This window comes from Dioszegia hungarica (genome assembly GCF_025882075.1).
Source record: "Dioszegia hungarica strain PDD-24b-2 chromosome Unknown MKK02contig_8, whole genome shotgun sequence".
NCBI classification, from domain to species: Eukaryota; Fungi; Basidiomycota; class Tremellomycetes; order Tremellales; family Bulleribasidiaceae; genus Dioszegia; species Dioszegia hungarica.
Window position 1 is genome coordinate 1,109,958 of NW_026515770.1, and position 15,648 is coordinate 1,125,605.

General features: G+C 57.9%; 4 protein-coding genes across 4 annotated transcripts; 2 read left to right on the plus strand and 2 right to left on the minus strand.

The window, feature by feature from the left end:
* Positions 1–124: 124 nt before the first annotated feature.
* Positions 125–4,968, plus strand: MKK02DRAFT_44116 (Non-repetitive/WGA-negative nucleoporin C-terminal-domain-containing protein; the record flags this gene model as incomplete). Its single annotated transcript, XM_053092781.1, has 17 exons — positions 125–704; positions 757–858; positions 909–1,005; positions 1,049–1,119; positions 1,155–1,739; positions 1,790–2,297; positions 2,350–2,835; positions 2,884–3,016; positions 3,067–3,304; positions 3,356–3,553; positions 3,602–3,729; positions 3,775–3,920; positions 3,975–4,212; positions 4,259–4,481; positions 4,530–4,663; positions 4,717–4,803; positions 4,852–4,968. The coding sequence occupies 17 exons, from the start codon at positions 125–127 to the stop codon at positions 4,966–4,968; spliced, it is 4,071 nt and encodes a 1,356-aa protein (XP_052945204.1).
* Positions 4,969–5,129: 161 nt separating this feature from the next.
* On the minus strand, positions 5,130–6,885 carry MKK02DRAFT_26223 (putative flap endonuclease 1; the record flags this gene model as incomplete). Its single annotated transcript, XM_053087158.1, has 9 exons — positions 5,130–5,340; positions 5,389–5,453; positions 5,504–5,902; positions 5,955–6,158; positions 6,206–6,315; positions 6,371–6,434; positions 6,486–6,588; positions 6,643–6,755; positions 6,808–6,885. The coding sequence occupies 9 exons, from the start codon at positions 6,883–6,885 to the stop codon at positions 5,130–5,132; spliced, it is 1,347 nt and encodes a 448-aa protein (XP_052945205.1).
* Positions 6,886–7,388: 503 nt separating this feature from the next.
* Positions 7,389–9,039, plus strand: MKK02DRAFT_32854 (uncharacterized protein; the record flags this gene model as incomplete). Its single annotated transcript, XM_053088588.1, has 2 exons — positions 7,389–8,441; positions 8,464–9,039. The coding sequence occupies 2 exons, from the start codon at positions 7,389–7,391 to the stop codon at positions 9,037–9,039; spliced, it is 1,629 nt and encodes a 542-aa protein (XP_052945206.1).
* A 296-nt stretch (positions 9,040–9,335) lies between these two features.
* Positions 9,336–15,567, minus strand: MKK02DRAFT_36698 (PLU-1-like protein-domain-containing protein; the record flags this gene model as incomplete). The annotated part of the gene is made up of 10 exons (XM_053089479.1): positions 9,336–9,974; positions 10,002–10,141; positions 10,193–10,274; positions 10,359–12,360; positions 12,409–12,572; positions 12,628–12,875; positions 12,956–13,164; positions 13,210–13,636; positions 13,681–15,141; positions 15,456–15,567. The coding sequence occupies 10 exons, from the start codon at positions 15,565–15,567 to the stop codon at positions 9,336–9,338; spliced, it is 5,484 nt and encodes a 1,827-aa protein (XP_052945207.1).
* Positions 15,568–15,648: the final 81 nt, after the last annotated feature.

A 15,648-nucleotide genomic window follows, 5' to 3' on the forward strand; every position in this document is an offset into this window, starting at 1 on the left:
GTCCACCGCCTCGCTTGTTATACCTCAGTACAGCTCTGAAGAGGGCGCAGGAGGACTGTAGGTCCCGCTAAATCCTACTGCAACACAGCGGTGCGCTTCTCACTCTACCGGAACGCTGCCCAACATGCTGTCCTTCTCTCGCTCCCAACCTCAGCCGAACCTCTACCCTCAACTCCCCCAAAGCCAACAACCACAGCAGCTAGGATACTACCCAGCTCAACCGGGAGCGATGCAGCCTTACGCCCCTGCTGGTCCCTCGCAGCCTATACAGCTATATCAGCCGCCAGCGCAACCGCAGTATCAACAAGTCCAGCAATTCCAGCCACCTGCGAATCAGCTATACGGGGCCGGCGGGGGTCAGGCCGGGGCATTGTACGCCAATCCCGCGGGTGTGCCATCGGTCTATCAGCCGGCGGGGCAGATGGCGGGGGGCCAGCTGCAGCAGGCGCAACAGGGCCCGTCGCAGCAGGGGATGCAGCTTCAGCAGTCGGGACAAGGAGGGAATCAGGTGCAGGCGGCGTATAGACCACCATACTCGGCGCCGAGCGCGTCGACGTCTCTGATGCCTCAGCCGCTTGAGAGTGTGGACAAGAGTGAGGATCCGATATACGGGCCACTGGGACGCGCGAGGGGGAAGGTCGAGAGGGCGATGAGGGCGGACGAGGAGATCAGCCCGGATCTGTCGGACATGCTCAGCGTGCAAGGTGGGTGCTTGTCTCTTAGTGGGACCTGTAAGGAGAAATGCTGAGATAGCAGGGGGCGAGCCGTATACCCAACCGAGCCCGAGTAACGCATTCCGTCCGCTCAGAATGAGCAAGACCACTCCTCTGCCTGATGCGCTACATCAGGAGCTCAATTGTCAGTTTATCAGCTCCGGATGAAGTGGAGGACCCAGCTGACCTGGTCAGTCAAGCACCTGACGGCCAAAATGGGTCTCTTCGAGGAGATTGAGCGGGCCTGGTTCACAGTCGATAATAAACTGTTTCTATGGGACTACACCGACGGGTAAGTCTCTACCTTGCTAATCAGGCAGCGCTGACTTGAACAGACGCGACTTTAGCAGGTATGATGAGCAGGCGGAGACTATACAGTCTGTTGGCTTGGTCAAGGCCCGAAAAGGTGATCGGTTTGCATTGCAAGGAGCTGACACTTAGATGTCTTCGTTGACGACATCACCCATGTCCTAATCATCTGCACCTCCTCCAAGGCCACCCTCCTCGGCCTCAACCGTACCTCTCCCCGCGAAATCAACCTCTATGCCACCCAACTCTCGGTCGACACCCCCACCCCCATGCTGTCCATCTCTGGCACCACTTCCGGCCGGATCTTCATGCTCGGCCAGAACAAGGACGTGTACGAGCTGGAATACTCGTCCGAGAGCGGCTGGTTCTTCGGCTCTTCGACCCGCGTGTACCTGCACAATCGGACGAGCGGGGCTTTGTCCAACTGGGTCCCGTCGATACTGTCGTCCAGCACCAAGGAAGGCGTTGAGAGCTTCACGGTGGACGCGCAGCAGAATAGGCTGTTCACACTGCATACAAAGGGGGAGATTGAGATGTTTGATGTGAGCGGGAGCGGCTGGGTTAGCAGGGGAAGATATACGCGCCTGAAGAGCGACGTGATTGCGAGGGGCCTGGCGGGACAGGCGCCGGCGCACAAGGGGGCGGAGGTGGTTCTCATTGCGGCGATAGGTGGGCAGGAAAGTCGGAGGGCTTGTCTTGTTGCAGTGTGCGCAAACGGTGAGTGCTTCCCGTAGTAGCTCGTGCGAGATGATGAGCTGATGATCCAGGTACTCGCGTCTACTTCTCCTACTCCTTCTCCTTCCAACCTCTCGCATTCCGACCTGCCCCCCTCGCATCTCTCAACCTATCCTCTCAGTCCTTCTACTCCTCGGGCACCCTCCTCGGTATACAACACGACAACTCCGGTCCCACTCCGTCTACGCATCTTACGACAATCGTACCCAACTTCGGGCGTCAATCTGTCGCTCGCGAGAACTACCAAGTCTTCGACGCGCCAAGCTACCAGGAGTGGTCTATCCAGGACACAATCCCGAGCCAAGTCTGGACAGTTGTGGAGCTTCCATCTACCAGCCCGGCGTTCTGCTCATATACCCAGCGAAAGGGGGATGGGATTGCTCTCAACCCACTATCCCGGCAGGCGGCGAGCGAAGGGCGGCAGTTCTTGATTTTGGCGACGAGCGGGCTGTTCTCGGCCACTATGCCCAGGCCGGTGGATATGCTGAGTGCGGAGGTCGAGACAGAGAAGGACACGGCTATCACTATTGCTCGGAACAAGTGGGTTGAGTTGTCTACTGATCGCGACCGAAGTGCTGAGCTGACTGTCCAGCTTTGGTAATATCCAAACCGCCGCGATGGGTATCCTCCTCGGTGCTTCTCCCGACTTTAAGGGTGCCGACCTATCTTCAGCCATATCTACCATCCTCCTCTCTTCCGGCGCACCCGAAATACGCGACACCTCCGCGGGGCGTACCATCATTTACTCAGCTCGACACGACGGTCTCGCCCTCATCCTCTCCCGCTTCCTCCGCCCAATCTGGACTTCCCGAGTAACCGCACCTGCTGGTCCTGGCCGCCAGACACTCGGCGTCCCGCAAAAGACCCTCCTGGACGTGCAGGCCCGTCTCGAGGGTCTGCGGGGGAACATCGACGAGTACCCTTTCCCGCGGCATCAGGCCGAAGGGGACGTCCGGATTGCGTGGGACCAGGAGGAGCTAAGTCTGCACGGGATGGGCGTGCTCATCACGCAAACGATTGAGGCGATCAGCTTTGTGCTACTTTTGGCGGACTACAAGCTGGGAGACATTGTTGCAAAGTCAGTTCAGTAGTCCTAGGACTGTGACGCAGAGCTGACCAACTGTAGATGCGATCCGAACCTCCAAAACACGCTCAGTAGCCTGACCTTCCAGGGCTTGCTTACCTCTACGGACGGACGCGATATCGCGAAGAAGCTGGTCACTGCTTTGATCGAGCAGCAGATCGGGCAAGAGCTAGGTGTGAGTTCACGCCTGTGATCTGGCTAGGGACCGAGCTGATCAACATACAGATCGACACACTGAGCGAACTCCTACAGCAGCGATGCGGCTCCTTCTGCCAACCCGGAGATGTCGTCCTCTACAAAGCAGAAGAAAGCATTCGCCGAGCCGAATCCGCACGAGACCCCTCGGAGCGGACAGATTACCTGAATGAATCGCTCCGGCTATTCTCAAAGGCTGCCGGCAATGTCTCGATCCCTAGGCTGCAGGATGTGGCGAAGAGATATCGCTCCTTGGACTTCACCGTCGGTACGTCCTGGCTGATTGCATATAGTGAAGTGGCGTGAGCTGATAATACAGGTTCAATCGAGTTGCCCCTTCGATGTGCAGCAGAGATGGACCCGCAGGACCGAGCGACCGACTTTGTCCGAGACGGCGAGCACCCCTCAGACCCTCGGAAAGCGCTCTATACCGCACGGATGGAGTGCTACGCCTGTGTCATTGAAGCTCTGGGGCTCTTCGACGAGGCGCTTGACCGGGCGACTGCAGGCGGTAATCGTAAGTGGTGCTCAGAATTGCAGGCCCGGGATTCCCTGCTGACAGTAGTAGCTGGGGCCACCATCCAGAGGCGAGATGAAGCATACGCACTGGCCATCGCTAGCGATGATGAGCTGTTCCACTTTTACTTGTACGACTGGCATGTTGCCCGCCATCTGTCAGAGCAGCTCCTGGAGGTACATTTGCCCTGGTACGGAGAATGAGCGTAGCTGATCAGGCAGTTTGACACCCCGTATATCGAGAAATACCTCCAGATTACCAGCAGTGGAGTCGAAGAGCGGCGCGATCTGCTGTGGAAATACTACGCTCGCAGAGAGGAGTATCTGGCTGCTGCAAAAGCGCTGTTCGAGCTCGCCACACGGAACAAGTAAGCTGTCTTGCCCTTCCCTTGAAGGCGGTTCGGCTCGGCTAACATTTTCAGTTCTCTACCCCTCAATGATCGCGCTTACTACCTCGCCCAATCCCTCACCTCGGCCAAGTCTGCGGCGTCCGTCGGGTCTGACGATGTCGAGTTCGCCTCGAGTCTGCAGGAGCGTATCGATGTCGCGCAGGTCCAGATGGAGGTGGCGCGAGCGATCGAGGTGCATGGAGAGATGACCGACGAGGAGAAGTCGAACGCCCTGGACCGGCTCAATAGCGAGTTGATCGGGCTCGACGAGGTGAGTTTGGTTGCTGCCCTCACCGGACAGGGCTGATACGCGCCAGTTGTATCAAGGCTTCGCTCGGCCATATCGGCTATACGAGCCAATCCTCCTTATCCTCAAAACAGCCGATACGCGTATCGACGATGTCTGCGAGGCGGTATGGCGTCAGCTCCTCCAACACGCGGCGATGGCGGATGCGCGGGGTCCAGGGAGGGACGCGAAAGTCGGAGAGGCGGTCAGGGAGTTGATGAGGCGATACTTCCCATCTGAGGCTGCGCCATTAGGTGAGCTGTACTTGAAGGTTCGTTGATTCGCCCAGCTGACCGCCGTAGACCTGGTGTTGCCCGTCGTCTATGCCGAAGCTGCGGGTATTAGGGGCTCTGCGGGCTGGGCGAGCGAGGCGCTGTTGGATGGTGGTGTACCATTGCGGGATCTATGGGAAGCAGTCATGAGCCTCTACGAAGAGGTAAGTTGGGCGCACGCGTCGTGTCTATTAAGGATCATGTTGACATGTCTCAGAGCGACGATCAGATGTTCTTCACGGAGGAAGCAGCTGTGTTGGCGGAGAGGTGGACCACTTCAAAGGAGCAGATCCCGGCGGCCGAGGTAAGCGCTCTCGCTCTGAGTACAGAAATTGAGCTGACCCTGTGGTAGGTAGAGCGGTTCGCATCGGCGTATCTTCTTCGAGCAAACGCTGCCGACATGGATGAACGGACGAGGCGGACAAGAGAGCGGATGACGGCTGCGAAGGCGGCTGCGGGGCGGTACTAGAAGGACGGAGAAGTATATACGCATAATGCATGGTCAATGTCGACTCGGCAGCGGATGCAGCTCATCGCCACGGTTAAAATGATACTGTATGTCGAGCTGACCTCCGTTTGGCTACTTCGCCCATTTTGACCGATCTCCCAGGCTACCTCTCGGTGATACTTCTACTTCTTTCCCTTCTTTGCTGGTGCACCCTTCTTATCATCCGCTTTCCGCTTGTCCCCCGCCTTAGCCCCTCCTTTCCCCTTCGCCGCTGACGAGCTAGCAGCAGCTGGGTCTTTCGGCTTGACTGAGAAGAAGCCGTCCAGCCGTCCCTGCTGCTTTGCCGCCAGCATCTTCGCCAGTTTCGCCGCTCCTGCCCTGACCCGGTCCTCGCTGATGACATCAGCCAAAAGTCGCGATCGAGGGGAAGCGTGCACTCACTTGAAGCCCTTATCTCTGCACAAGAACTGCACCAAGCCATCCACATCCGGTGCTTTCCATTCCAACTATCCAAATCAGCTAGTCCCTCCCTCATGATCACGTTCCAACAACTCACCTCAAGATCTTCCGACTTTTGCACATCCGGGGTGATAAACAGCTGCTTGGCCTCCTCCCATGGCCAGAACTCCGGTATTTGCATCCCCGCACTCGTCACCTTCTTCTTTGCTGGCGCCTTCTTCTTCTTTTTAGGTGTACTCTGGCTGGCGCTTCCTTCTCCTTCGACCGGATCCGGTCCCTCGCCTTCTTCTGACTCGTGCTCGTCCGTCTCGTGATCCGACTGCTGGGCAATAGCTGCCGCATTTTCGCTCGCCTTCTCCTCCATCTTGCCCCGAATGAATTTGACGACTTCGCCTAATGAGCCGTGCTCCCGGATGAGCTTAAGCGCGGTTTTGGGTCCGATACCCTTGCAGGGTTCGAGGTAGTCGCAGCCGAGGAGAATGCAAAGCTCAATGAACTGCCTGATCAGCTTCTGTAACATACCAAAAGCTTCGACGAGACCAACGTACCTGACTCATGCTCATCTTCAGATCTTCGAGAGCCACACTCAGGTTTATCTCACTGATTGGCATCTTCTTCGCTTCGCTGAAAGTGAGGTGTCGGAGGAGAATGGGCGAGTTGAACGTGAGAGTGTCCATATCCTCGGACCCGGCGGCGTACACCCTTCCTCCCTTGGCGAGCTCGGCACATTGCGCTTCTGCTTCTCCAGGAGCCTAGGTCGTCAGCGACTCTTCCTCCCTGATCTGAAACCAGCACTTACAGTGACCACCGGGATCCCCATGAGCGTCAAGAGCTTCTTGCACTCCTCGTTGTGTTCCTTCGTCACTCGGACTTGCCGCCTTGCGAGCTTGTCGATGTCTTCGGCCGTTCCTGGATACCGTCAGCCCAATAGTACCTGAAGCGGTAGGGGGAGGGAAGCACTCACCCGTTTCCCTCGCTTCCTCCTCGCCTTCTTTCGCCTTCTCCCTTCCAGCAAATCGTTTCGCAAGCTACCAAGATCAGCACGAGCACCTCATGACCAGCAGCAGAGCGAGACTGACCACTCCGCCTTTCAGTTCTGGTGGCTTCCCATCAAAGATATAGCATGGCTTTATTCCGTGATCGACCATCCGAATTGTACGGTAGAAGAATCCCATGAGATGACTGTAGCCTATCAGCTGCGCTCGATATGTGATGCAGGCCTACGGGCAGTCTCACCTGGTCACGTCTCCGCTTTCGTTCATCAACATCTGTCCGTCCTGCTGCCGGACAGCGATCAAGAACTGGTATATCGACATCGAAGCATCGATGGCGACTTTCCGCCCAAAGAGCTATGACCATCAGCATAGCCTTCTTACTCCACAGCTTTGAGCGGTAACCCACCGTCTTCATCTCGTGTTCCTTCATAGCCCGGGGAGCATGCTCCGAGAGAAGCGCCGTCAGCCCTGTCAGAGTCAGCATTGACAGCAGCGATCCGAGAGACCACGAGTAGCTCGCCTTTGATACCCATGGTGAAGACAGAGCTTGATCCAGTGATTATGAAGGCACCGTATGTGCCTAGCGTTATGTGAGTATTAGTGGTACAAGCAAGTCGTTTACAAGTCGCGTATCGCGACCCGCGGCCGGCGCGATCATCCCCGGGCTCACCAGGAGGTTTACGTAACAAACCCTAAGCAGAGCCAGAATCCGTGCGTCATGTTTCAGCTTGTCAGCGTGGCGGTGCCAAATATGCCACAACAATTTTGACTGGTGTGTTTGTAATCAACGGTGAGTATGCGTCAGCCGAGAGCGAAGGATCGCGGATGGGGATCTTCTCGCTCCAAGTCACCTGACAATCTCCGCCGATGTGCCATCCTGAGGCCCAGGCTGCCACCGTGCGACACGCTCGGCCTTTCCCGCTTGATCATCAAACTCCGTCTATACGGCCATCCTTTCGATATCATCCATGTCAAAGGTAGATCTACATGGCCTATCCATCGATAGGAGTGGCGAGACGATGCCTTTCCCCTCTTCGCTTTGATATATTGAGAGGCGGCAGTCCCTGTGCTACTTATGCCCTTCTTCCGCCAGACGCGAGCAGCAGTATCTTCGGCATGTTGGACACCGCTACCACAGCATTTTCTCCAACGCTCGACATCGACCCTGATCTCAAGGATCAATGCCTGAGTCTCTTCAGTGCACTGGCACAACGAGCCCAGAGTTCAGGGACAACAGATTTCGTCCTGCGCCGCATCTACCGGACTCCAACAGAGGTCCGCTTCTTCTATCACACGAATGCGGCCAGCGAGCCGGACGCGGTCGGTGAAGACGAGGAAATCTCCCCAACAGAGTTCGCCCATTTCACTCGGCTGGTCAAGAACACCGGTCACTTCTCGAAGCTATCTGAAGATTTCAGGCGCAGCTGCACGACACTTATCCCAACCGATCGGCCCGTCAGACCCGCTCGACAATTCACACTGCAGCTCGAATCCGCTGATAGGGCTGAAACTCTCTCGCTATTTCCTCCGCCATCAGTGGAAGAGTCAGTGGACGAATACAGCGATGAAGAGAACGCTGCCCTAATGTGGACTGTCCGCGCTGTCTTTGAGGACCTCATCCGCACTTCTCCCCTCGCGCTGACCCACGAGCTCAAGCCAATCTCAATCTCATGCACCCCCCAAAGTCTGATCTTCGGCTTCAAAGTGCAACCAAGGAGAATCTTCCCCGGCGAGCCCGACAATTGCGCACTCCGCTGCTCGTCTTTCGAGGGGACCGAGTGTTCGGACCTGCGTCGTGTGCGATGGGTGATGAATCACATGCCCTCCACAGTGAACACCGCATCGGAAGCTGTCATCGGAGAGTTCCAGGCCAAGCAGCTTCCAAATAATCCCACACAGGCCGCAGTAGTCCATACAGCACGCGTATTGCTTTTCAGGCTGCCGACAGCTAGAGAGGAAGTCCAAAATGGCGACGATGCCGGACGTGACTCTCACTCCGAGAGTCTTTTCCGAAGAAGACGCAGCGATCATCCTGATACCGTTTCAAGAGCTGACCGAGGAGGTTATCCAGGGCTCAAAGACGAAAACCAATCTCAATGTCACTCTCAGTAGTGTCGAATATAAAAAAGGAACGCAGGAAGGGAGACTCCAGCTCAACCTCACGGCACGTCCTCAGAACAGGAGCTCCCCTTCGGATCTTCGAGTCATGAGCTCTACGCTGGATCAGCTGGGACTTCTCATTTGCAAGATGGATCTCGACGGTAGATGGCTGAGTCAGGGTTACACCAGAGCGATCAAAGGGTGTCCGCCGGATGCGATCACTTCAAAGACGATCTCGATGGCGGTGCCAACCATCAGGACGCTGAGTGACATGCCAAATCTTATCCGTTCAACGCAATGGCTCGCTGAGAACCAGATGCCGGGAAACATTTCTGGTATCAACCCTATCGTTCTCGGAGACGAGGGCCCCACCTCGCTCTCTGAAGTCGGGAGCGCTGATGAGATGGAGGAGCCAGATGTCCCGCCGAGCGACGGCGAGATGGCGGATGCACCGTTAGTTTTGCAAGAAGACTATGGTGCCGACGAGATGGATGCGGATGCATTCGCTAGCCTGGTGGACGAAGAATTTGGGTGGTGAGGATGAGCGCAATCGGGTCAGCCGCAGGGTCGTTTTGGGCATTGTCCTGAAGCGTGAAGAGGGAGAGAAGTAGTGTGCATATGTGAATGAAGTGGTGCTGTATCAATGTAATCAGTCAGGTCAGGCAAGGTCAGCGTAAAACACATGAACATAGCACCGCGCTGGAAGCACCTAGCATGACTGTAAAGTAAAGGTACAACAATTGACGCTTCATAGCCCCTATGACCCAATCCCACTGTCTCTTCCTCCTCCATGTGACAACGCCGACACCATCAGGGGCTCTCAATCCGGCCCCCCTACCGACGAACGCTGGACAGATCGCCCGACCGGACTGGGAGGACCGGCGTGCCCGCGGGCGAACTAGCAGTGAGGTCGATAGGGGACCTTGGCCTGCCCGAGGAAGAAGAGACCGCAAGCCGTGCGGCTGAGCCGCCATTTGGCATCGACTGCGAGGCCGCCGCCGAGGGAGGACGCCAGCTGGAGCTGACCGTCGGGGTGGACCTCGGGAAGTTGGACGTGAAGGAAGAAGAGGGTTGGAGTCTGGAGGAACCCCTCGGCGAGTCCATGGGCGAGGGTTGATGTTGTGGTGGAGGGGGCGAGGGAGCCCAGGATTGGCTGGCTGTGTGGGGCTGATTGTTGTGGACCAATGGCGAGCGGGCAGAGAATGGGCCGGACGACGGACTCCGACGGGCTGGACGGTACACGTCGACCGGTCGATGAGCCTGCACGGCCTGCAGGGCGGCTTCGAGGGGGATAGTTGGTCGGCTGTGGCTGGGGAGCGTCATGGGGTGATACCCGTTGGCAGCGACTCTTCCGTCCTCCCCGTCTCCCCGCCAACCCGCATGAGACCCATCGCCATTCATGCCATCTACTCGCGTCTTCTTGCGCGGACGACCTTCCTCGTCCAGCTCCTCGATCGCCCCATTCGGCTTGCCCTGCCCATTCGCCTCGTCCGGCTTGACATCGGGTTTGATGGCGGGTATGAATTCGGTGCAGTGGAGGAGGATGCAGCGGTTGGGCGGAAGCTTGATGTAGATGGGTTGATCGACAAAGCTGGCAACGGTCTGGCGATAGTCGATGAAGACATTGGTACCGTCATGCGCTGCTTAGTCAGTCAAGATCGGGGTCATTGTCAAGATCTGAGAAAGCTCACCTGCGTCCTGCACGCGCAACTCGACATTCTTCAGATACAGCTTCCCCTCCTTGACCGCACAGCATGGGCACCGCCAGGTCTTCTTGCCATCCTCCCTGCTCGACTTGTCCTTCTCCGCTCCCTGCACTACCGGCTGTACGCTCGCGCACTCAATCGGCGCGAGAACACAAGACAGGTGGTATCCCTGCTCGCACCGCCCACACCTGACCTGAAGGAGCTGGTCCACCGGCGGAGAGTCGCAGATGCACGAAAACTCCTTCTCCTTGCTTTCCGCCAATACCAGCTTGGCACGACGAGGACGATTTGACCGCTTCGCCGCTGCCGCCGGCGGAGGCTGCCGAGCTTCCCGCATCCCCTTGAAGAGCCAGTCCTCAAAGACGACTCTCTCGTTCGTCTTTGTATTGACGGCATCGAGGGCGATGGGGAGCGTGAAGAGCTTGCGTGCGCAATGGGTGATGAGCGCTGGGTCCGGACCGGGCGAGCCGTTGGTGTAGGGTGAGACGAGGGGGATAATCAGTCTGCTGAACTCGACTCCCTTCTCGAGGATCGCCCGAAGTGTAGCCATCTCGGCGGGGACGAGGATAAAGTTCCACTTGGACGGGTCGCTCAGCATGGCCAAGCTATTGAGGGACGGCCGATCGTCGTACGTACCCCGCAAGCACATCGGACACTTGACGGGTATAGCGGCGTTCTTGGGCGCGATGTCGAGGCACTTGGGGTGGTAGATCCCCAAGCACGTCTCACACGTAACCATGACCGCCGTCGCGGGATTCCGGCAGAAGCAGGCGTGCGCGTCATTGGGCAGGTCGTCGGATGGGTCCAAGTGGCCCTTGATCTCCCCGAGGATCCAGTTGAGCTGCTGGGTGACCTTGTTGGGCTGTTCCGAGACCAGAGCGGCGAGCGCCTTGAGCCAGTCCGCGTGGAAGTCGAGCTCCGCCTGCAGGTCGGTCATTTCCGGTATGACCACCCGCCCGATCGGACCCTGTGCGGCCTTGACGTTCTTGCAGAGACGCAGTGCCGCCGTGGCAGTCCCGTTGCCCGCCAAAAAGGCTTGCGCCGACGTCTGCCAATTGACCGCCGTTTTCCGAATGGTTTCCAGCTGAAGCATAGTATCCAGCTTGGTCGGCGTCAACTCCTGGCCTTCGATAAGGGCTTCGACATCGGCGAGGTGGATCGACCGAGACGCCAAGAGCTGCTCCGAGGTAGACTTCCAGATCCGCCCTCGCCTTTCCCTCTCCACCAACTCCTGGACCAGCTGCTCCGTCTCGGGGATAGCACACGCCCTTGCCTGGCTCAACAGCGCGACGACGTCGTCGTACTGGATCGTCCGATCGTCCACCTCATTCTCCACCTTCCTGTACCAGTCCAGCCGCTTGACCACCTGCTCTACCTCGGCGATCTCCGGCAGGTCGATTTGTAGTCCCTGGCCCAGGATGAGAGTACTCTGGCACCGCTCATAGTCGAGCTCCGCTGCGGGCCGAGAGAGGATGAAGTTGGCTTCGGACTGGAAGGAGTTGATCGAGTGCAGCATGTGACGGAGATGAAGCACTTCCGGCGCATCGAATGCGAGTCGGTCCGCCTCGGAGAGGAGAGCGGCGAGATGCTCGGGCGACCGATCGACCTCCTCCTCGTCCGATGCGTGCTGTCCCTTCCGCCTCCTCCCTCCCGCCTTGCGTGTAGCGAGGGTAGTGACCTTCTCGACCCATGCATTCGCCCGTATGACTACCGCCCGCAGGTGATCCACCTCGGGGATGGGGTACGCTATCCTCTCTCCGTCCGCCAAGAGTCCTCGCAGACTCTTCAGCGGCGGTCGAGGAACCGATACGACCTGCATGAACCGTTCCCGCCAGAGACCGGGGATAGCGGCTCGGGCCTGCACATCTGCCAAGATCTCCTCGAGCTGCGCCTCCGAGTATCGTTTCCGGAGGACCCGCTTGGTCTTGGCGCAGCGACAGAGCGAGTCGGCGTGGTCGATGCAGGCGACGAGCTTGGTACAGGTGCAGGTGATTTGCGAGAGGTAGCAGAAGCCTTTGCAGATGCAGCATTGGTATTGCTCTTCTGGGCAGTCTTCCTCAACGAGGATCTCCTGAAGCAGGGGAACGTCCTTGCGGATGGATTCTCGTTGGGCTGTCTCTTCGGCCACCATTTTAGCGAGGCTGTTTCGGACCCTGTATTGTCAGCTATCTTCCACCTGGAAACTGGAATTTGAAGCTTACCATAATGCGGTCTTGATAGTATCAGAGTACAGTGTGATGCTGATCAAGAGCTCGTGGTGTGAGAAGACGGGCGGCTTGGCGTGCTTCCGATACGTGACGACCGATTCCTTCCCCTCGGGTAGCCAGTCCGGAAGCGCAAAGTTGACCGCTTCATTGAAGTTGATCTCCTCGGTCAGCCGATTCCTATGCTTGCACTTAAACGCCTTGGCTGGCACTTACGCCGTGATTGAATCCGCAGTGATACGCCTTCGGGAACGTAATGACAAACTCGTTCGGCCGCTGGTCACACGCCAAGACCCGCACGTCCTGCTCCACCAGCTTGCCGGGGTTCATCATCGTCACGAGCTGGTACAGCAGACTTGGCTGCTGCTCAAACAGCTCGGGTGCCTCAGCCTTGATGGCGGTTTCGAACTTCTCGGCATCCGCTCCGGGGATACCGTACCATGTCTTGGTCTCGCCCCAGTACACTGAAAGTCAGCTCGGTGCCTGCTGCAGCATGATCGGGATGAGACTGTGAGGGGAACAAAACAAGTGAGCGAGGACATACTGTAGTTGATGGAATACGTGTAGTGATCCTCGTTATGCCAGCAGAATGTAGAGAACATCATGCCGATGTAGATCCACGGGACGGTCATTCCCGAGATGTCCGACTTGATATACCGGAGCAGCGACTCCTGTAGTATAGGCATGTTGTTCAGGTTCCAGCCGTCCTTGGCATATGGGTCGAGTGGATGTGTTTCCAGCGTTGGAGCGGCGCTGCTTGTCAGCTAGGGCTACTAGTGGACGGGAAGCTGGACGCACCTTCCATGTGTTGTCGAGTGGACATCCGCCCCGTACTCCACCTCGACCGTATCCGAATTGCTCTCCGTCAACCGCCAGAACTCCCGCTCCACATCGTCCTCTGACACCACTGTCCGCCCGAATGTCCTCGCCAGCGGATCTGGCATGGTGTGCCGCTTGCCTGTGGGCGAGGCGCTGCCGTTTCCGCTACCGGTCCCCGATCCGGAACGAGGTGTAGCTGGACCGTTGGTCGAAGAGGATGGACGATGCTTGCTCCACCACGCGCCGGAGAAGGCGGCATCGCGAGCAGAAAAAGACGCCATCGAATGCTCCTCTCCTTCTTCGAAGCCGTAGTCGTCTCCCTGAGAGAGTAGACATGGGGTGCAGAACCATTCTTCGTTGGCGGGGACGGAGGCAAGAGGGGGATCTAGACAGAAAATGTGGAAACCTGTTCGTCAGAACAGCTCGGAAAAGCTTAAGGAAAGAACTTACCTCGGTCGCAACCATCGCAGAGCAGGATTTTCTCCGCAAAGTTCCCCTTCCGGCATACCTCGCACACCTCGCCCTTCTGATACTGCTCCGGCATATCAGGCGGAGGCGGAGTGAGACTATCGTCATCACTCAACTCGCTCTCGGAATCCTCCTTGTTTGAGGAGAAGCCCGGTATCCTCATCTTCCCGTTTAGGCCGGCCGAGTCTGGCCCGGAACCTGGCTGAGGGGATGAGGTAGGATGTATTGCTAGCGATCCGCTGAGGTCCAGGCCAGTAGGGATTGGGAGGGTAGGAGCGGCTGCTGGTTGAGGCGAGTTGGATTTCCGCTTTTTGACGGCGCCCATCCTACCCGCCGACACGCCCATCCGACCTGACCGAGTAGGCGAGCCTGGGGTCGCTTCCGTCCAGCCTGGTGGCTTTTGGGCTTTGCTGGCTGGCAGAGGGGTGAGGGGAGAGAGGGAAGCGGTCTTTGCGCGGATTGACAAGGTGTCGAAGGGATAGACGATGCGCTTGTACGCGAGCCCGAGTTGCGGTCCCCATCCCGCATCGTGCCCCATGACCTCCGCCACCTTGCGCCACGAATCGCTCGCTTGCACATCCTCATATCCGCCCATCTTGGTCACCTCCTTCCTGAGCCGCCACAGATCGAGCGGTTTCCGATCTATGAGCGGGATGGTGACTTTCGAGTCCCCCTGTTGGAGGTGGAACATGGTCAACTGTTCGAGAAAGTTGAGTTTCGCCCGACTGGTAGCTTCGAGCGAGTTGAGCCGCTGTAGCCGAGTCTTGAAGCGGAAGGTCTCTTGGTCGATCGAGAAAGGCATCCGCCAGCCTATGGGAGGAACGACCTTGCAAATGCCCGCCTCTTTGGCTGATAGAGGCAAAGCGGCGATGTACGCTAGTGGATCGCTGAATTCCGCGGGGGTGGGGTAGAAGACGGGGCATTCGGGGAGGTTGAACGGGCGAGAGCCAGACCGAGGCTCGGGATGCCGCGGAGCTTGAGTCCTGACGTCGGCGAGTTTGAAAGGGGGATTGATGATGGGTGGGCGGTGCAGAGGATTACGCGATGGTCCGGGGGCGGAATCGCTAGGCCCAGCAGAGCCCTTGCTGGGGAGGAACGAGGTACCAGATGGCCCTGCAGCCGAAGAGGAGAGCGGAGTGCCCGCTCGATCCAACTTGGAGATGGCTTGCACCTTGGAGCGGCGCTGATTGCGCTGTAGCTCCGCTCCAGGTTCCAGCTCAACCGGAGCGGGCGCATTCTCGGGATACGTCCGGCAAGTCGTGAACGTGGGTTTGGCCCGCTTCATCTCGGAGGCAGGCATCTTGCGTGCCTCCGAAGTAGATGAGCCGGCTTGACCGTTGCTGCTCCGAGGGGTCAGGGGCTTTGTCAGTGACCCAGACCGCTGCTTGTCCCTTGACCCAGAGAGCGATCGAGGTGCCGATGGACCTGCGCGCGAGGATGATGCTTGAGGTATAGATGGCGACGATGGAGGAAGGACGGCGATTGGCGGGGAAGGAAGAAGAGATGATGGATGATCCCGGTGTTGGCCGGCCACGGCTGTGCCCAAAGGGTGGCTAGCCATCCGGGGCAAGCTGTACTTTTGGCCAGTGTTTCGGAACGAGTGGCGGAACCTGGGGAGCTCTTTTTGGCTCGAGCTGCTTTCTGAGCGGCCACCCTCGCGATTTGGCTGTCTGCTGTGCCTTGTCAGCTTTGGCCCCTTTATACTTTATGGGTGGTCCAACTGAGCGCTGGGCTTTTGATCACCATGCATCATACACCTTGTACGGTCACCATCATGTTGCCGAGATGGGCGGAGATCGCCGAGAGCGAGGCCGGGTGTTGATACTTGGTGCCGTGGAATGCCACGTCATAGCCAGTCACAAGGTCCATCCAGTTGTGTGGTGTGTGTGTCGATGCGCTTGAGCATGTATGCATGCATGGCTGTGAATTTGCTTCTGAGAGGAATCAAGG